Source organism: Cynocephalus volans, chromosome 12, assembly GCF_027409185.1.
Source record: "Cynocephalus volans isolate mCynVol1 chromosome 12, mCynVol1.pri, whole genome shotgun sequence".
Taxonomy (NCBI): Eukaryota; Metazoa; Chordata; class Mammalia; order Dermoptera; family Cynocephalidae; genus Cynocephalus; species Cynocephalus volans.
The window spans coordinates 81,936,483-81,958,221 of record NC_084471.1 but is presented as its reverse complement, the minus strand read 5'-3'; the positions used below and the strand labels follow the sequence as shown (position 1 = coordinate 81,958,221).

The window sequence follows — 21,739 nt, the reverse complement described above, 5'->3', positions numbered from 1 at the left end:
ATAACAAGGTTGTTGAGGATGTGGAGAAATTGGACCCCTCATACACTAGTATCGGGAATGAAAAATGGTTCAGCCACTTTGAAAAACGATCTGGAAGTTTGTCAAAATGTTAAACTTAGAAATGGCATACGACTCAGCAATTCTACACCTAGCTATACCCAAGAGAAATGAAAATGTATGTCCACACGAAAACTTGTGCCCAATGTTTATAGCAGCATTATTTATAATAGTCAAAAAATGGAAACACCCCAAATGTTCATGAACTAATGAATGAATAAAAATGTGGTATATCATGCAATCAAGTATTACTCAGCAATAAAAAAAGGAAAGTAGTGCCAATATATGCTACAACATAGATAATTCTTGAAAATATTATGGAAGTGAAAGAAGCCAGTTGCAAAAGACTACATATTGTGTGATTCTATTTATATGAAATGTCAGGAGTAGGGAAATCTAGAAACAGAAAATATTTTAGTGGTTCTTTAGAACTGGGGTGGGGAGTGGAAGATGGGAGAATGGAATGGGGTGTGATAGTTAAAGGGTACAGGGTTTCTTTTTGAGTTAATAAAAATGTTCTGAAATTGACGGCAGTGATGGTTGTACAATTAAAAAACATTGAGTAGTACACTTTTTTTTGGCAGCTGGTCAGTACAGGGAGAGTTGTACACTTTAAATGGGTCAATTCTAAAGTATGTTAATTGTATTTCAATAAAGTTATTTTTTTAAAAAGTGACCAGAGCTGATGATCTCTAATGTCACTCCCAGCCTTAGGTATTCCCTGTGGTCAGGATGGGGAAATAAGGACTGAACTGATTTTCTCAGCTCTGTATTACATCTAATTTTTAAAAAGTCACCTTACATGGGTGTTGAGTGGAACCTTAAGGCTGGTTCCACTAGACCTCCCGCCAAGGTTCAAGGACCCAGGATCCTTCTGTCTTGTTATTCAGTCTACATGACTTTCATTATCAAAATTTTTTCATTAGTCAGGATGGTTCTTGGACTTCCAGTTATTCTATCTGCATTCCAGCCAGTAGAAAAGAAGAGGAGAAGGTCATACCTGCTCATGTTAAGAACACTTACTGGGAGTTGTACACACTACTTCTGCATAAATCCAATTAGCCAGGTCCTAGTCACATGGCAAGTTACTTAACTTCCTAACTTAAATAAGTTGTCACATTTATTACATGACCATGTGCACAGCAAGAAATTGGAGGTCCTATTACTATGGAAGAAGAAGGAAATAGATGCTGAGAGACACTTAGCAATGTGCCATATTCCACGATTTAATTCATCAGTTATTTTCTCATCAATATCCTCAATTTCCTTGTCAACCAGTCTTCTTGCCCACTCACTGACAAAACCGCAATTCTGGATTGATGCAACTACCCATCATTTCTACTCTTACACTTGATCCTCTGGAAGAAGGTACATAACTATGTGGCCTTTACTACCTATATAAATTTATGATTTTTAAACTTCAGCTAGGCTTTATGTCTCAGCTGGTGACAAACATTTATTCAAAACATTCTTTATAGTCTTTGACCATAGCACCTTGTAAGACATTAGATGCATTTATCACATTAGATGCTAGCATATAGTTTTGATCACTATAGTAGTCCTCAAAATAAGTTTTATAAAGAAGAGGAACTGGAATTCTGAAACAGGTGATTTAGAACAAGAAAATCAAGGCTGGTCAGTGGACAAATTCTAAAGAGACAATACCTGGTAGTCAGAATTTTTTAGTCTTCTTTTAAAGAAAGATTAAGTTATAGTAAACTGTCTATTGTAATGTGCTGCAAATTCTTCTGGTTGTTTTCAGGCAAAATTGATGGAGGATGGATTTAATATTGAAGAAAGAATGAATGATATGAGATTGCCCCAGAATAAGTAAATGCTGATGACAAAAATGGGATCATTAAGAATTTTGAAGACATCATTTAGAAAGTAAAATAAAAACCAGGAAGGGAGATGCAATTCCAACTAAAATTGAGTACGTGGAGAACACCGCACTTTTCTAGTGGGGAGAAAACGGGGATGCATCTGTGGCTAAGAAACAGCCCCAGCAATCTCAGAGACTGCTGGCCACTGATTTTAGAGATGTAAAATGAAGGGAGAGCAGCTATTTGGCTGTTTTTTGTTTTTCCTGGTGCAAAATGTTCCTACTTTTATTAATTAGCATCATAAAAGAGAAGAGACAAAAGCCAGATGAGGTAGCAGAGCTGGAGAGTTTCCTGAACAAATACAAAGAAACAGAGGCAGACAGGGCTCAGGAAGCTGTCTGAGCAGAGGAAGGCAGCAAACTCCAGGAGCTGGCCAGGCCCCAGAGATGCTCCATGATTTGGGCTGGGGCAGCTGCTGCAAAGGCTGGTGTCTCAGCAGTTTGAAGAGAAAGTCCTGGCCCAGAAGGCACAGATGAGGAAACCACACACCCACCTTGAGACTTCTGGAGGTCTCAGTGTGTGAGGGTTCATGAAGGGCGGATTGCCTACCTACCATCTATAGCAGAGCGCCCCAGTGCATCACAGACCCACCTTCTCATCACATGGTCTCCCCTCCATTTCTGGAGGTATGGAGTTGTCTGTTCAGGCTCTCTCCACATCTTAAATTTCTATTCGTGCTTCCATCCACTACATTCTTGGTCTCTGCCCTCTCTGTTCCACATGAACTACTCTTATCAAGGGCACCCACCTCCATGTTGCCAAATCCAGTGATTTTTGTGTTCTTATTTTACTTGGCCTTGACCTCTTAGTGGCACTGACTTGGTCTTTCTTCCCTCACTCTTCAACTCTCTCCTTTTCTGTTCCCTCTTAAATGTTTCTCTCCTGATTTTCCTCCTGTCACATGATTTGGTCCCTCTCTTTTCTTTGTTGGCTTTTCCTCTTCAACTCAACCTTTAATAGGGGTACCTCAGAGCTGTCCTGGACCCCCTTCTTTCCTCTATGCTTTTTCCTAGATAATTCCATCCATTTCCATGGATTTAAATACCAACTGATGCTAATGATTTCCAGAGGAAAATTGTTATACCTTCCAGAAAGTCTTTTTAAAATTCTGCTCTCGGCTGGCCCCGTGGTTCACTTGGGAGAGGGCGGCACTGGTAGCGCTGAGGCTGCGGGTTTGGATCCTGTATAGGGATGGCCGGTGCACTCACTGACTAAGTGTGGTGCGGATAACAACATGCCGAGGATTACAATCCCCTTACCAGTCAAAAAAAAAAAAAAAAAAGAAAAAAAAAATTCTGCTCTTACATCAAATTGTCTACTTAACATTTCTATTCAAATATCTCAAAAGTGTCTTAAACCTAATATGTCCAAAATAGAACTCTTGATTTCCTGAAACTGTTCCATCTAACCAAATCGAAAACCATCTAACCAAATGGAAAACCATCTTCCCAGTTGCCCAAGTCAGAAAATTAGAATTTACTCATGATGTCTTTTTGCTTCCTATCCCACATCCAATTTTCAATCAGGTATTGAGAGTTCTACCCTTCCATTCCACCCACCTCGCCCCCCACCACAATATACGCTGAATCTGTCCACTTCTCTTCCCCACTGCCATCAACTCAGTCCAGGCCCCCATTTCCTTTGTCCTGGACAACCACGACAGCATCCTAACTAATGACTCCACTTCTGTCTTCTGATACCTCCAATCTTTTTTTGTGCATAAAAAAATACAAATCAAATCATTTCACTTCCTAACTAAAGAATAATCAAAAGTCTTCCACTGCACTGAGAATAAAACTCAAATTCCTCATTCTGACCTTCAAGCCAGGCATAATCCCTCCCTATCTCTCCAGTGTTGCCTGTCCCTCTGGTACAGTCGCAGGCAATCTCCCTTTTGCTTATTAATCCTCAGCCACTCTGACTTTTATTATTTGTACTCACCGAGCTCTTTTCTGACTTTTACATGTTTCCTCTTCCTGGAAAGCTCTTCCTCCACATTTTCTAACTCCTTCTTGTTATTTAGATAACAGGATAAATGTATTAGTCCATTTCTGTTGCTTATAATACCTGGAACTGGGTAATTTATAAAGAACAGAGGTTTATTTGGCTTATGATCCTGGGTCAGCTGAATCTGGCACAGTCCTCGGCTGCTTCTACTCATGGTGAAAAATAGAAGGGCAGCCTGGGGGTGCAAGGATATCACATGGCAAGAGGAAGCAAGAGAGGAGGAAGATGCCAGGGTCCTTTAAACAACTGGCTCTCACAGGAGCTAATACAGAGGAAACTCATTCACTACCCCCGCCCCCCCCAGGCATTAATCTATTCATGAGAGATCTGCCCTCCATGACCTAAACAGCTTCAAATACTTCCACGTTGGGGATCAGATTTTGACATGAACTCTAGGGGTGGGGGGAACAACATATCCAAACCCTATCACTGCACTCCTGGCTTCCCAAAATCCATATCCCTCACATGTACAAAATACAATCATTCCATCCCAATAGTCCCAAAAGCCTTAGCTTATTCCAGCACCAACTTAAAAGTCTAAAGTCTCACCTGAGACCAAAGGCAAAACTCCTTCCAGCTGTGAACCTGTAAAAATCAAAAACAAATTTATCTTTTTCCAAGATACAGTGGTGGAACAGACATTGGGTGCACATTCCCATTCCAAAAGGGAGGAATAGGCCAGAAGAAAAGAAAAACAGGCCCCAAACATGTCCGAAACCCAGTAGGGTAGACACTAAAACTTAAAGCTCCAAAATAATCTTTTTTGACTCCAAGTCCTGCATCCTGGGCACAATGGGGGGTTTGGGCCCCCAAAGCTTTGAGCAGCCCTGCCCGTACAACTCTGCGGGGAGCAGCCCACTGGACTGCATTGGCGCCTGTGGGTTTTCCAGGCCAGTGCTGCACGTGGCCAGTGGCCCTACAATTCTGGGGTTCTCATGGTGGCACCACTCCCTTGCCTCTATTAGACATTGCCCTGGTGGGGGCTCTCTGTTGGAGCTCCAATCCCACATTTCTGCTCTGCATTGCTCTAGTAGATAGCCTCTGCAGCAGCTCCACCTGAAGACAGGTCTCTGCCTGGGCTCCCGGGCTTTTCCATACATCCTTCGAAATCTGGGTGGAGGCTGCCATGCCTCCATTGCTCTCAAGTTCTACCAGCATGCAGATTTAACACCACATGGACGCTACTAAGTTTTCTGGCTCTTGCGTTCAAGAGCTGCTGCACTAACCTCACTTGGGGCTGCTTAAGGTGGGGCTACTTCAGTCAGAGCAGCCAGGATGCAGGGAGCATCTTCCCAAGGGCAGTAGTATCCAAGGTCTGTCCTCTGGAACGACTCAGTCCTCTTAAGCCTCTGGGTCTGTGATGGGAGGGGTGCTCTTCACACTTCTGAAATGTCTTCAGGGACTTTCTCCCATTGTCTTAGCTATTAGTATCTGGCAGCCTCACAGCCATGTTAATGTCTTTAGCAACCAGTCCTTCTGTTGCACCACTACATTTTTCTCCTGCAAATGCTCTTTCATTCTCTACCACATGGCCAGGCTCCAAAATTTCCACATCTTTATACTCTGCTTTCCTTTTAATTATAAATTCTGGCTTTATGTCATGCCTTTGCCACCATAACTGAGTATAGGCTGTTGCAAGTAGCTATGCAGCTGTCTGAATGCTTTGCTGCTTGGAAATTTCTTCCACCAAACATTCTGGTTCACAACTCTTAAGTCCCACCTTCCACAAAGTCCTAGGGCATGGACACAATGCAGCCAAGTTCCTTCCTATGGTGTAAAAAGGGTGATCTTTTGTCCAATTCCCAATAAATTCCTCATTTCTATCTGAGATCTCATCATCATGGCCTTTACTGTCCACATTTCTACCAGTATTCTGGTCATAACCATTTAACCACTCTCTAAGATGTTCTAAACTTTCTCTGGTCTTTTTGTCTTCTGAGTCCTCCAAACTCCAACCTTTGCCCATTACCCAGTTCCAAAGTTGCTTCCACATCTTCAGGTATCTGTATAGCAACAGTACCAATTTTCTGTATTAGTCCATTTCTGTTGCTTACAACAGAATACCTGAAACTGTGTAATTTCTAAGGAACAGAGGTTTATTTGGCTTATGATCCTGGGACAGCTACATCTGGTGCAGGCCTCAGGCTGCTTCTATTTATCAGGGAAAACAGCAGGCCAGCCCATGTGGTGAGAGGAAGAGAGAGAGAGAGGAGGAGCCAGGGTCCTTTAAACAACCAGCTCTTGCAGGAACAAATACAGAGAGAAATCACTCACTACTCACCCCCAAGGGCATTAATCTATTCATGAGAGATCCACCCCACCATGACCTAAACAGCTCCCCATACTGCCATATTGGGAATCAGATTTTGACATGAGCTTCAGGGGGTACAACATATGCAAACTCTATTGATAAATATCACTTCTTCAGAGAGATCTCCACTGGTCATCCTGTTATTTCTTCTCCCTACCTTAAGCTTATCCTTTGTCATCAAAAACTTTTAAAAAATACATATATGCTGCTTATTAGGTGTCAGATACTATTCTATTCACAACATTCTCATTAGCAGGTTATATTATTGTCCCCTTTTTATGGATGAGGCAACTGAGGCACACACAGCTAATAAGTGGCAAAGTTGAATTTAATTCAAGTAGACTAGCTTGTACCTTTAGCCACTATGCTATATCCTGCCTGTCAGTGTCACAGGTTGGAATTATCATATGAATTTATATTTTTGTTCTTGTTTGTTTGTTTTTTGTTTGTTTCATTTTGTTTTGTCTGTCCCTCCCAGAACATAAACTTCATGACATCGTGAACCATTGACCACTGACATCTTATTGGTCATTGATTTCACGATGCCTACTATTGTACTTAGTACATAATGGGTGCTAATAAACATTTGTTTAATGAATAAATAAACGAATGACTGATGGCCACAGAAAGCAATATTCATCCTGACAAAGCTGATGAGAGGTGGGTTTGAGGTACTAGGTAACAAAATATTATTTTTCCTTAACATTTGTAATTAAGAAAGTTCTGTAAGTCTTTGGAGGCTGCTAGGATAAAGAAATATGAGGAAACCCTGCTTCTAGGAATGGTTTTAAAAATTATTTTCTATATGCAGTTGTTCTTCCCTGACTGCAGGTTCTGCATCTGCAGATTCAACCAGTTGATTGAAAAGATGAGTATTTGGGAAAAAACCCAGTAAGAAATAACAATACAAAAAAACAAAAGTAATATAAATAAAAAATACAGTATAACACTATACAGTATATAGCTTAAGTATAGTAATATACTTAACATTATACTAGGTATTATAAGTAATCTAGAGATGATTTAAAGTATATGGGAGAATATGCATAGATTACATGCAAATACTACCCCATTTTACATAAGGGACTTGAACATCCATGGATTTTGGTATCCATGTGGGGTGGTCCTGAAACCAGTCCCCAATGGATACCAAGGGATGACTGTTTCTGTCATTGATACACACACACACACACACACACACACACACACACACACACACACACACACACACACGACATACATGAAAAAAGAGGGAGCTTTAAGTATGCAGTACTAGAAAAGTATGTTGTATAGGGAAATAAGTTTACTTTCTTCAAGTTAAATACCAACATATAAAGGATCAAAGTGGACATAAGCAAAATCTTAAAGTGTTAGAATAGTGTCGGTGCCTGAATGAAGTAGGACTGGAGGCATTAACGAAAGTGTCTCCATCAGAAAAATGGGGTAGGATAGAGCACAGAGAATCAGCAGCAGTGGGAACTTGGGTGAGTCACAGAGGCAAACCCATTCTTAGCTCTACCTAAAGGAGAGGGAGATACAGAAAGTCTACTCCGAGTATCATGATCCCTTCGGAAGAGCTATTCTTACTGTCTGTGCGCTGAAGAATGGCCAGGGACACACTGGGAAGAAGAAAGGTTAGGTACCTGCAATTGCAGGTTTCATCCCTTTTCCCTTCAGCAGTTCATGATCATTTGTCAGTGTGATACAGGACAGGTGCTACAGGAGCACACAGGCGGGGCTTCTCAACTGGAGTGTGAGATCAAGGAAGTTGAGGTGGAATGATGTTGTTATTACCAGCCCTACTTCTCTACGAGGTTGAATTCATGGTGGCTGCACATTTGGAGTGTTTTCTCCTTTCATTTATTTATTTTTAGATCAGAGAAAATTTTGTTGTCATTGTCAGCATTTGGAAGGAATGTGAATCATAACTCCGGAGCCCTAGCGGCTCAAAGCGTTTTTGTTAGGGTTGGAGAGAATGCATGTAACATACTCAGAAGGAATGCTTGGCACGTGGTCACAAGAACTGAGTCTTACTATTTAAAAAATGTTTGTTGTAGGGTATCGTTGATACCTTATATAGGAAATTTCATGCCGTTTTTCTTTATTGAAGAATCCACGGAGGCGCTTTGGTAGAAGAACTACTGGAGCAAGAAATACAGTACCTAGAGGCTCACTGGGTGCGTGCATTATAGAGATTTTCCTGAGCAGGTAGCGATCTTGTAAGCTAAGCACAGAAGAGCTTGGACAAGGGCGAATCTTCGGCGAAGACTGTCCAGAGGAAATAGTAAGGTTACTTGGTGAAAGTGTTTAGGCGCACCAGGCCAGACCAGGGAGAGGCGCGGACGGACAGGAAAGGCTGGGGGCGCCCAGGGGCGTGTCTGGAAGGCTGTGGGAGGCCAGGAACGGCTGCCGAGAGCCCGGGTGGGGCGCGGCGAAGAGAAGGATGCGCGACCCCTGACCGCGTCAGTTCCGTTTGCTTTTCTCTGGAGAGGTCGCCGACTCCAGGCAGTTTCCTGCGCTTCGGCCCGCGTCGCGGCGAGAGAGCCCAGGTGCCCGCGCCCCCTCGGGGTCTTGGACGTGCGCAGGGACTAAGCCCTGGGAGGAAGCGCCGCCCCCTCCCCGCGCGCGTCCCGGCGCTCCCCGGCCGCGTCCCGCCGCCTCCGCCTCGCGCGCCTCGCGGTGCAGCGGCCAGTGGCGGCCCGCGCGCCCGGCGGGAGGCGCCTCGGGATGTCTGCTCCTTCACTCCTCCCCCCGCGCTGACTCCATCCGCTCCCCGCCCCCGGCTCCGAGCCGCGGCCAGGCGGGAAGGGAGGGCGCCGGCCCGAGACTGCATCATTCCGCACCGGCTGCCGCAGGGCCAGAGGGAGCAGGTGGAGCGAGCGAGCGAGCCGCGAGCCGGGGCGCGCCGGAGCCGGGGGAGACTGCAGTGACGCGGCCCGGGAGACATGGCGGCCGGCGCCTCTGAATAAGCAGAATCCGGAGCCCCTGGTCGCCCCCGGCCGCCGCAGCCCAGGCCATGCCGCACGGCTGCTGAGCGCACGCAGGGGCCGGCCCGGAGGACACATGCGGCAGCAGCTGCCGCCTCGCCCCTGATCCTCGCCCCTGCGTTCTCCATGTTGCATTTCTTCTCAGTTTCTCGGGCGGTGTAGCTGCCGCTGCCAGAAGAGCCGTCAGGGCATCGCTGTGCTCGTTCACCCAGCCCCACTTTTCTTTTCCATTTTTACTCCTCCCTCCCCATTTGCTTCTTCCTTTCCCCGCCTGCTTTGCATCCATCTCCCCCACCCCGTCGCCCCTCCTGCCTCCATCCAGCGGGGCTATGGCCGCAGAAGAGGTATTGCAGACGGTGGACCATTACAAGACCGAGATAGAGAGGCTGACCAAGGAGCTCACAGAGACGACCCACGAGAAGATCCAGGCTGCCGAGTACGGGCTGGTGGTGCTGGAAGAGAAGCTGACCCTCAAGCAGCAGTATGACGAGCTGGAGGCTGAGTACGACAGCCTCAAGCAGGAGCTGGAGCAGCTGAAAGAGGTGAGTTGCCTGTCACCTCTGCCTTCCCTCCTCGGCCCCCACTCCCTGGGCCACCCCAAGGCCCCCTCTTCTTGCAAAGAAGTCGGAAAGGACGTGATTGAAAGCACTGTTTCTTCATCTTAGGGCCCTTTGTTGATAAGAGAAGATCGAAAGAGTCCATTGTTTTCCCCTCAAGAGAAAAATTGCCCCCAAAATGAACGTATAAGCTGGGATTTGGGAGGCAGCCTGTGGGGGAGGGAGATTCATAAGAGTCGTTAAGTATCAACACTCGAAGGCGACATTCAATTGGGTTGGAATGTATAAATCAAACTTCTCAAAACTGCTGTTATTTCAAACCCAGGTTTCAGTGACAATCATAATCCACAAAGGTGGTGAGGTTTGTGTCTGAGGACCCACAATTTCAGGATGTAGAATCTATCGTCCCTCAGCTGTCTGCTGAATGTAATCACTCCTTGGTGAGAGAAGGAACATGCTGTTAGGAAAACTCCTCGCCAATCCCATTGACAAAGGCTGGGCAATCTTCATTCTCCTTGGCTTTAGTCATTCTTGTCATTGGGTTGCAGGAAGAAAACAACTTTGCTGGGTGGTCCTCCTGCCTTGATTTCACCTCTGAGCCAGGCTGGGCCATGCCCAAGTCTTATGAGGTCACCCTGACAAGGGAAAATTGAACTCACCTACAGATGGTCTGAAAAAATGGTATATATCAAATAGGTGGGAAGCCCTGCATTTCAAATGAGGCTCTTCTGGTTGACTTGACTGTATTTATAAAACCGGAATATCACAAAATGGGCCATGTATAACATTTGTTCTCTTTGGTCTTTTGGTATTTGGCTTCTTTTAAAGACTGTTTAATTTATTGGAAGAAAATAATGAAAGTGCTTTGATTTCCTATCAAGCACTCCTAAGAACATACATATTGTTTAAGGAACTCAGTCTGCTTTACCAGATTCTTGAGGCACTATGGGTAGCAGGTAACCAGTTATAAATTTAAATGTACATACACACTACTTTCTGTGTGGCAAGTCTTTATTTTTAGGTGTATGTTGGGATTTTAAATGTTGACTCTCATTTAGCATTTAATGTCAAAGACCTTTTCTTATAAGTTTGTTTGGCGGGTCTTGTTTTGTGTTGTTACAGTTAAAAGACATGATTAATGACATATCTAATCAACCTGCCTTCTAATTTTGTACATAATACGGTAGGCATTTATACTTTCAGATATATCTTATTTTTATTCGGATACCTAAATACTAAAAAATAAATGTAGGTCATATGGTTAAAAACCCAACTAGAAATCTGATTTTTGTGTATCAGCCTGTAAATTTCTAATTCATGCTTTTCTTACCACGTTCATGCCTGGTCTTAACAACAGCTAGATTTGTTTATTTTTTCCAACTTAGATTTGGTTTTAGGCTGACATGTTTAAATGCAGTGATGCTAAACCTCTGTGAAGTGAGTAAACAGGATGATGATTGTAATTCCCAGAGATGTTTTGATGTTGTCTATACCCATCAACACTGCTTTGCCAAGAAAGAGAAGTGCAAACCAGACAGTGTTAAGCCATCACGTTCTTGATAAAGGAGGTGGACTTAATTAAATGAAATGGAGTTTAACTCTCTGCTTGATTTCAACAACCCTTCTAGGGATATTCCTGTGTCATTGCATTCACCCTGTGTAGTAAGCCTTAATGCAATTGTCTTTTGCGTTTACTAGACCCTGAGCTCTTAAGGCAAGGAATTTGCCTTAATTTACATTGCATCCAAAGCCTTTAACACAAAGCCTAGCACATAGTGGATATGCAATAAATATTTTATAAAAGAAACAATTTGTCCTAGAAGAAGATATACCTTTATTAAGCATTCACTCGTCAATGTTGGTTACTATCAGAGAAAGACTTAAGAAAATTAGGAAGTGTAGGAAATGTGGAGTATTAAAAAACTGCCAGTATCAGTTTCATTGGTATTGAGATAAATGAGAAAAATGTTTTGTAGGAATAATGTGATAGTAGTTTCTTAGTACAGAGTAATGTAAATACCAATTATAATTTTTTTATATAAAAATTTGAAGCATATTTTGTTCTGTATAGCAGGAGGTTGGTAGAAATTTATCAAGATTATTTTTACTGAAATGACTATTTTTACCAAACGATACTTTTTCATATATGTATTTTGAGTTCCATTTAGCATAAATAAAATTCAATTTAAGGTTCCTGATAAACTTGCTTATACAGTTATATAAAAATGTATTTTAGGGTAATAAAATAATTATTATACTTGATTAATTGATAGTGAGACCCTGTTATTTTTATCCTTTGAACATGGGATACGCTTTAGTTGGGAGTATTGCTTAAATGAGCTAAATCAGTCTCAAGTAATGTTTTGTTTGAGGAATAATTGTGCAAACTGAGGTATTCCAATGATGATATCATATAGAAGCCATTTTTGAAAAATGTGTTATGTGAGTGCTCTGATTTTTCAAAAGGAAGTTTTGTTCATTATCAGCTAAATATAGTAAACTGTGTTGTTGTATTATATCTGTAAAGCCAAGTATAAAAGAAATCTTTGGCTTATTTCTAGGCTCTTTCAACAAATATAATTTATTTAAAAATAATTGGACCAGTTTATGGGAATGTCAACAGAAATACTAAGTCCAAGTTGGACATTAGTAATTTGCGGGGTAACAACATGGTTCAGTCTTTGCAGGTCATTTTGTTTTCCAGGGTCAGCACCCAACAATATTGCTTCTATATGACAGTAATGCAGGTGAGCAGTGGTATCTGAAGATAGGCAAAATCGGGAAGATGAATTCATTAATTATTTTTTCTAGTTATTTCTTCTCTCAACCTGATTGTTTTTGTCCTGGCCTGATATTGTTCAGTGATCTGCCTGTCCATAGATACATGCACTGCTGTAATTCTGTTCACAAAAGAACATACTTGAAAGAAAAGTAGGAAGGATCTGAAAAAAAGGATGACTTCTGACATCATCATAATGTTCTCCTTTTTGTTATACTTTGGGCAGCTGAACAAAGCAGTGTGTCTACTAGAATATCTGACCGTGGTTTTATGATTTCACAAAAAATGTTTACTCTTCAATGACCTGAGAGGCAGGCACCCATGCCCAGTTATGTTCAGGGCCTAGCTGATTGTATGTTTGGGATGTGTGTAAATCAACACTATGTGTCAACTAGGCCAAAATAGTGTTTGAAGAAGAGTCATGGTTCTAAAATAACTAGAAAACTTAAAATATACTTATATAAAAATACCCTAGATTTTAGACTTAAGGTTTGTTTGTTTCTGTATATGAAATGGTTGAAGTTTAAAAAGTAGTAAAGTTTAAAAAGATCCCCTTAGAATGGAATGATTCAGCATTAATGGTAGCAGTTTAGAAAACATATCTGTGTGACAGCTTTAGAAAAGTTTTGCAGCTAGGTTACGGTAGACTCTGTACGAAGAATCTTCAACTCGTTTTCTCACTCATTTTCTCAGCCCTGACACCAGGGATAGTTAACAGCTGCTGAAGAAGCACTTTCTGGGCATTGAGCAGCTTATTCCTCTTAGAGCCAACTTTATGCTTTTTCAGGACTATAGTTAAACCATTCAAAAGATAAAACATTTACTTATACAGTTTTAGAGATTATCACATTGTGACCTGATGAAAGCCATTTAATTTACCTGGATTCATCTTTAAACAGAATGAATTTTTTCCTTGTATGCTTAGAAAGATTGTTAGCTTCTTTTAGATCTGTAAATTCTAAATCACAAAATCATATGGGGAAAAAAGCCCCCAGATTTCTTTTCCAATCTATGAATAAACATGAAGAGGAAGTTAACACTTATTTGATCTACCTAAACAATTATTTTAACTTCTCTCTTATTGTTCTTAAAGAAGAAATGTTTATATTATCAAATTAATTTAAAAACCTAAACTATATCAACATAGACTTTTGGAAACATTACAAAAAACCTCATCAAACATAATCGCTTTCAGTCACCTCTTATTTTTGGACCTAGTTGCCCAAACTTGCACCATCCCTTTTTATTTCAACTCAAGAGACTTCATCTCTGGCAAAGTTATTTTTCAGATGTCACTTAGCAAGATTTTATAATCTTCTGTTACATTGACCATGCTTACATGAACATGTTTAGCAGCTATGGTTTAATGATTTTTTTCAGGATTTCTTGCTTATAGACTATTTTACCGTTGATCCCCTTAAATACACTTGTATTTTTTGATATTGCATTTCAAATTTGTTTTTTTTTAAATTTTTCTACTTTTTATTTTTTTAATTTATGGAAACATAATTGACTGTACGTATCCGTGAGGTACAGCATTGAATATCATTACCTGTGTGCAATACGTGATGCTCAAATCAAGATAATTAGTATATTCAATATTACACAATGCCAAATTTGAAAATATGGTAATTACCTGCATATGGAAATATATGGTAAAGGACTTTCTCACATATAAGGTTAGACCTGTAATTACAGCTCTGAAGGAGAGGAGGGCATGAAGAGATGCATAGTGTTACTGTTAAATCATTCATTATGCAAAAGGAGAATGTATGTGAAGGCGATTGACGGGAGATGCAATTGGAAAAGGGCAGTGGTCACATTCTGTCTTGGAGATGGGGAACCATTGAAAGGAAGTGAAACAGTGACTGTGTTTGGTGGCTTACATCTTATCTCATTTAATCTTCAAAATAATTCAGAGGCTTATTGCCCATTTTTACAGATAAGAACATAATAAAAATAATAAAGCATTGAACCGTGTACTAGGCTTCATTTAGGACTAAGTGCTTTGCATGGCTTTTCTGTAATTCTTTTAACTATTCTTATACAATGTAGATATTGCTCATATTGGATCTTAGAGAGGTTAAGAATCTTTCTCAAGGCCAGAAAACTAAGTAAAACCTGGTAAAACCTGGTTTAGGAAGAAGCCTACTTTCTTTTCACTGCACCATACTACCTCAGAGTGTGAAGCATCTCGAAGGCCATATGTGCAGTTTAGAAGGTTATGGTGATGGGCAGAGAGGGTGCATTGGAGCTGTGTGGTGGGGCAGTAGGGATGGTGAAGGGGGACACATCTAAGAGCTATTTAAGAGGTAGGGTGGGACACGGTGTTGGATGTCATTGGATGTGGAAAGTGAAGAGGAGGGTAGAGTTGAGAATCTTCTCAGGATGGAGAGAAAGTGGTTCCATTTACAAAGAAAAGTACTATGGGGAAGAGTAGTTTTAGATGGCAAAGCTGATGATGCCCAAGTTATATGAGTCCTTTTAATTAATGTTTTCTTTGCGAAGGGACATAAATTACATGATAAATTCAAATACTCAACTCTCGACTTAATAAAACAATAATTCGTGCAATTTGTTGTCATTTTATTCAAACCTAGTTTCTAGAATATAGAACATGAACAATTTAACAATGTTTTCACCAGTTAGTTTGATTGCATTGTGAATTAGGAGAAATGCAAACTAATAACTGATGGGCTAAGAAGCTGGTTGGGCACAGTGAGGATCAAGAGGGCAGCCTTAGTGGAAAATGAGGCCTTACTCTTTGGGTTTAAGGGGCTGGGAGCAACAGTCCTCACTACCACTCACTGACAGATTTTTGAAGTAGCACTAGCACTTTTAATTTAAGTGGGTTTTTTTTTTCTATTTTTGGTCACAAGAGTTTGATTGTTCTTTAAGAACTACAGTTGTGCAGTTATGACAGTTTATTGCAAACTTCAAGTTAGATAAAAGCATATACAAATTAATATCGTTAATATTTTAGTGAGTATTATTGTATACTAAGCTATATTGCAAGATTTTTTGTTCTTGTTCCTTTGTTTTTATGAAAACAGGATCTTGCCATAGATATTACTCTGCAACCTGGTGTTTTTTCATGTAATAGTATGTCCTTTTAAAATGCAGGTATTTCTGGGGCAAGTGGGGCTAGGTTTCTACTCAGCAGACTTTTATATTCCAGAAAAGCTGTGGGGAAAATTGTGGGATCTCATGCTAGATCCCAGGATAGCAGAATCTTAGCCTGTCCAAGAAAACTCTTCCCAATTTCTCAGGGTGTTGGTTCCACATTCTAGAGTTGCCATTTTTTCTAAACCGTTCATAGTTAAGTCTCCAATAAATATGTAGAGGGACCAGAAAGAAGGACATTTGTATTATTTCACATAAGAAATGGTGCAGCAAGATTTTTTAAGCTATAAAAAATAGGATATGATAGAACTTTTAGTTAAGATGTTGTTGTAATCCACTTGCTTGATTACGAGGGTCTAAACTAAAACAATATCTCCACCCCTAACTCCCTTTTAAGCTCTAATGCAATTGGTTCATTAGAAGGAAGAGGAGTCCTTTGTGGCTACTTCCACCATAATTCTTTTTATCACTCCCCTGGGCTGCATTTTTAAGACACTGATGTTTTAAGTCTGAAGAAAATGGGACTGATCAGGTAAGAAAACCAGAGAGCGTTAGGGAGGTGGGTGACACTGGGTATAGGGGATAGAAGGAGGATAGCCCAGGCTCTGCTTTGAGGATAGCGTGGGTGGTAAGTGAGAGAGAAAAAGTGTAGGTGTGTGTAAAACTGATGGAATTTTTTTGGTTGCCCCATGCAGATGTGTGTGATGATGCCAGGGGAAAAGATAGGCAGTTTTGTGGGTGAATTAGCTGTGATTTTGATTCCTTGTCTTGGCTGCTGTTGGAGATACATGTATCAGCATAATACATGGCTGGTGTCCACAGCCAGCAAGAGCCGGTCCTGCAGTGTGACCACATCCTGTCCATCCTGGGTCTTGGTGAGAAGCCAGGATGATTCAGGCAATTGGCACTTATTATGCTGTCCCATCTTTGCCCTCTGATAGTTGAGTTTTGAGAGAGTCAGTTAGGCTCTTATAGAGCATCTCAAATTTAGCATGTTGTGCAGGAGACGGGGAAAAGAGGTTACAAAACAGGAAAATGTTCTGCAGAAGTGTTCTTATTACAGTGTAGGAGAATATTAAAATGACAAGCGATACCTTCTCCTCCTGGGATTTAATTACTTTGCCTATAAAATTAAGTTATTGCAATAGATTATCTCTATGATTTTTTACAATCTCTAAAACTCTGAGATGTTGTTTTTTACCTGTTTTCCTTATTCATCTTCCTGTCCTTTACTTTTCAAATCCATTCTATTTTTTTCAAAGCACAGAATAATCTTGCCTAATTGCAGTAAATTTCACCTAGCCTCCAGGGATCTGCCTTCACGTGTTTTTTGTATTTTTCCTCCTATCCGTTTCTACTCTGGTCACTCAGTTCCAGCTAGGATAATCTACTTGATTTAACACTTGGACTCGGTCTCTCCACATTTTTTTAAATAACCAATTCGTAGTTCTCTCTCTCTCTCTTGCTCACTCTTGCTCTCTCTCTTTTTTGGCAATTGGTCAGTACTGGGACCCTAACTCTTGACCTTGGGTGGTGTTAAAACCACACTCTGATTTAACTGGCCAGTCCCATAGTTCTCTTCTTTGAACATCTGGCCCAAACTCATTTCCCTTGTTGATTCACTTCACTTTTCTAATCTCACCTATTATGTTATAGAACTGATTCATTGAGTTTGTTTTCATTGACTTAGCTTCATTGACTTTCATTGACTTGGCTTCAGAACAAGGTGCTATGGGTCACTGAGAGCCAGATTTTGGTTCAGAGTAAAGAACTTTCTAACAAGTTTAGGTGTCCAGTAATGGAATAAGGCAGCCTTCTTAGGAAGTAGTAAGTAACCTGTCATGAAAGAAGGTTAAGGAGAAAATAGCCAACCATTTGCTAGTGGTTCATGGAGGGTCCATGTGTTAGAAAGGGGTTTATGTAGAATGATCTCAAAGCCCCTTCCTATTCTGAGTTTCTTTGATTTTATCATTCCAGGTGTTCCAAGTAATTTCATGAGTTATATTTTTTATACTCCCTTCCCCAGCACTAGATCAGACTGTTTCCGACATGGTTAAATTTTCTGCTTTAATGTTTGGCGTTTCACAGTATTTCGTGACTTTTGAACATTTGAAATGTTTTCAAGTTTATCAGAAGTTTTTCTTAATTTTGATTTATGTTTTCCTTGATTTTCAGAAGAAAACTGGTGGGTATTATAAAAGTTTAAGATGAGTATATCTGTAGATTTTGGGATGTTTCAGTGAAACTTTATACGTTTTGAAGCTATAAGGTTGCATTGAGGGAGGTCAGTAGCCTCCAGAATCTTTCTTTTGCACACGTGGTGGACACACACACACACACAGGCACAAATACATACACTCACGTGATTATATATTTTGTCATTTACACTTAGACCTTTATAGTCTGCTTTGCCAACTATTTACTTTATATACCAATCTGAGTTTTTCTTTTTGCTTTAGATTGCCTCTTACCTCTTTATTTTATTTGATTTATTCATTCAAAAATTTGTGTGGAGTGGATATCGTGGTGGGCACTGTGCCACTTGCTGAAGATACAGTGTTGAACAAGACAGACATGATGGAGCAGCCTGAATGCAGCTTGTGTTTCAGACCAGAAAGAGAGTCAACAAACATACACACATATTTCAGATGTGAGAAGTGCCGTGAATGAGAGACAGAGACAAGCTGGGGAGAGCATGATCAGGCAGTTTCCCCCAGGAGGTGACATTTGAGCCCAGACCTGAATTTCAGCCAGTCATATGGGGATTGAGGGAAATGATTTTTAGGAAGAGGGACGAGTACAAATGTCTTGGAACTCTGTTGTAGTCATTAGGGGAAACGGTGGGTTAACATGCTCTGTAAAAACCATTCGTATTTGAAAAATGATCATTCTGTAAAGTTGTGTATTGCCTTTGGATTTTTCTAGTGAAGTATTGGGTCTCAACACTGGAAGTGTTTGAACAGAGCCTGGATATCCCCCTGAAGTCTTCTTTCAGAAGAGGTGGGTGGGAACTTGTAACTTTTAGTACAGACTATACATTAGTATCACCTGGGGGATTTATAAAATACTGCTGCCTGGACCCCACTCTGGGACAGTTAAATCAGACATTGGAGGGGCCTGGCTTCAGTATATTAATCACCTTCCCCTTCTAGGTGCAGCCAGGGCTGAGAGCCTCTCTTCTACATACAGTTTTTCCAATTCTAGTATTAAATGACTCCATAGGAGCAGAAGTGTTTCATAAGAAAAGCTGGGAAATTATGAGCTAATGTATAACCTCAATTGCACAGTCTTTTAAAACTTATCTTCTCTATTTTATGGAAATGAAGACACTGCAAAGCCATTTTTCAGAAAATCAACAAATATTATCAAAAATTTAACTGCATTATACAGAAATATATGTTAAACTTGACTGCATTTAATTTTCTATTCTTGAATGTTCTTTTAAAATTTCTTTTAAATATTGTCTCCTTTGTTATATCTATTTTGTTTGCTTTATTCTATTTGTAGGTGTTATGTCAACTTTACAAATTTATAAATAGGATAATAAAAAATTTACTTTGAGGGATTGATGTTTAACTTCTGGGTAATTTTTAATTGTTCTTTTGTTTATACAAGTTTGCTGTTTTCAAACATTTTAAGAAGAAGCACTACTCTCAACTGTAATATCTAACTGCTGTGTTTCTATCTTTAAATTTAGAATTGAAAATAACAAACCTGTTTACATTTATGGGAAGCATACAATAACAGTAGCAATTTCCTTAAGAATGTTTAGTTATGCAGTTTGGCGTGGGTCCGTAATAGAAGGTTCAGAATGATGGGTCTTTGTTTTTCTCCTGCATACTGCAGACTAATGTGGGATCAAATGCCACTGCTGAAGAGCCCTTAGCCATCAGTTTTTGAGACTGAAAGAAGTTTATATTGGAACATGGATGGGCCTGTTGATAAACCTCACCAATTGCTATTTTCTAGATGGTTTTAGGAGATTTTTTTGTGGTTGACTTTGGTGTGAGGTAACTAGATGGAGACAGGATGAGTTTAATCTTGTACATGACTTCTTTTGTTGAGCTGGAGATACTATCATCCTGCAGATTATCTCTTTGGCACGCATGACTATTTTTTCCCCTTTAAATCACAAACTGACTTTCTTTCTGCTAAGGCTGGTGTGCTCAGAGCCTTTAAGCTCAAAAATCTCAAGAAAATATAATTAGGAAGGAAAATCAATCATTAGAGAGAGAGGGAGAGAGAGAGAGAGAGAGAAGAAATAATATAATGCACTCCAAAACCAATTATAAATAGCTTTTGAACTGTTGGCTCCTTGGATTTTTTTTTTTAAATTGATACAGGTTCTTAATTAATGTTGGTAATTGAGAACTAGCTGTTCTCAATGGTTTAATGATCTAATTCCAGTGATCTGAACAACAAGAAGATCCCTTTTTGTCAGTATTTTTAAATAATTTATAACTGGAATTCTTTCTTAAAAAAATTCTCAGGTCGTCTGCCTTAATCACTGTAGTTATTTTGAATCAAGTTTTATAAACAAGTGCTTTTATTCATTATAGGAAGATAAATAATATATCTTTGCAAATCACATGGAAGTGCTTAGGATAATACAAGCACTTCATAAATAATAAATACCTATTATTTGCTAAAATTTAGACCAGAATCTCAAACCACAATCACATTTTTAGAATATGGTCACGCTAAATCATTTCAGGAAAAAAAAAAATGACAAAAACTCTATACCAATGGGATTTTAGTCATCATTGATTAATTCCTAGGGAAAATTATTGAAGATGAATTTAAGTTTATGATGCCAGTGTAATCAGAAATTTGGAAAATGGACACCAAAGTAAATGCTGTGAAAAGATAGGTCATAGTATAAAAATAAATAATGGATCATTCATTTTTTCCCTACAATAATGATGTATTTAATGCTTGCTGTGTGTTAGTCAGAGCTTATCTTCCATGGGGGAAGAGAGACAATAGCAAAATGTATAAAATAGATAGAATGTTAGATGGCCCTAATGCCATAGAGAAGAATAAAACTGGCAACAGGAAGATGGCATGTGAAGTGGGAAAAGGTTATTATTATTTTTTTTATTTAATTTTATTTATTTATTTATTTATTTTTAAAATTTTTATTTTGTCGATATACATTGTGGCTGATTATTGCTCCCCGTCACCAAAACCTCCCTCCCTTCTCCCTCCCCCCGGAAAAGGTTATTTTTAATAGGGTGGTTAGAGACTCGCCTCATTGAGAAGGAACAGCAAGGAGGTCATGTGGCAGGTGGGGATTGAGCCAGGGAGTGAGTAGTAGATGAGACTAGAGAGGGAATGGGGGTCAAATTATGTAGCAGCTTTTAGGTTGTTATTAGGATTTTGGCTATTGCTCTGACTGAGCTGAGAAACTTTTGGGGGGTTTTGAGCAAAGGAGTCACAATGTTCTATACCTTTTCTCCACATTGAGATAATCTCTGCATATATTCAAGCAAGTCTATAACCTCCTCCAGGGAAAAGGAGTTTTAATTAACCCAGTAGCCCATGAGGTATGTATCATCCTCCCTTCTCCCTCCATAGCAAGTTGTTTAATAGATGTTTATGGTATTACATTAATTTAGGCTGGGGGAAAAAAAAAGATGACGTTATTAAGATAGCCAGTTATTTTGAAAAGAGGTTGGAACAGACCAGTTCTAAAATAACCATTTGTTTGACTAGACTAAACCAATTTATTAAAAAGACAGTGTGCTGACTTGCCTGGTTTCTTGTACCTGAATCTTTACCGTTAGGTAAGATTGTCTTCTACTTTCTGTTCCTTATTCTGGATATATGAGTCATCCAGTAGACCCTAGTCGAAGGTGACATAAAGACAGTGTCAACACTGTATCACTGGTTCTGTGCAGCAGTTGATATTCTAGTTCCTGAGGAAGTGGAATGACTGTCCCTCATTCACTCATGTATTAAATATTTATAGAGCATCAGCTGTGTGCCAAGCATTATGCAGGGTATACAAAAATGAGGAAGACATGCTCTTTATT

At 40.0% G+C, this 21,739-nt stretch overlaps 1 protein-coding gene across 6 annotated transcripts in view; it reads left to right on the top strand.

Moving 5' to 3' along the window:
- Positions 1-9,100: 9,100 nt before the first annotated feature.
- BICD1 (BICD cargo adaptor 1) overlaps positions 9,101-21,739 on the top strand; it is a 208,641-nt gene continuing 196,002 nt past the window's right edge. For 3 of the 6 annotated variants that reach the window (XR_010021334.1, XM_063075079.1, XM_063075077.1), the window contains exon 1: positions 9,102-9,787. Coding sequence is in view for 5 of the 6 variants with exons in the window: in XM_063075079.1 (XP_062931149.1) it covers positions 9,575-9,787 (213 nt within the window). In the remaining variant the exon portion in view is untranslated. Of the gene's footprint in view, positions 9,788-21,739 lie in introns of all 6 variants that reach the window. The other 3 variants (XM_063075075.1, XM_063075074.1, XM_063075076.1) reach the window with 2 other exon arrangements.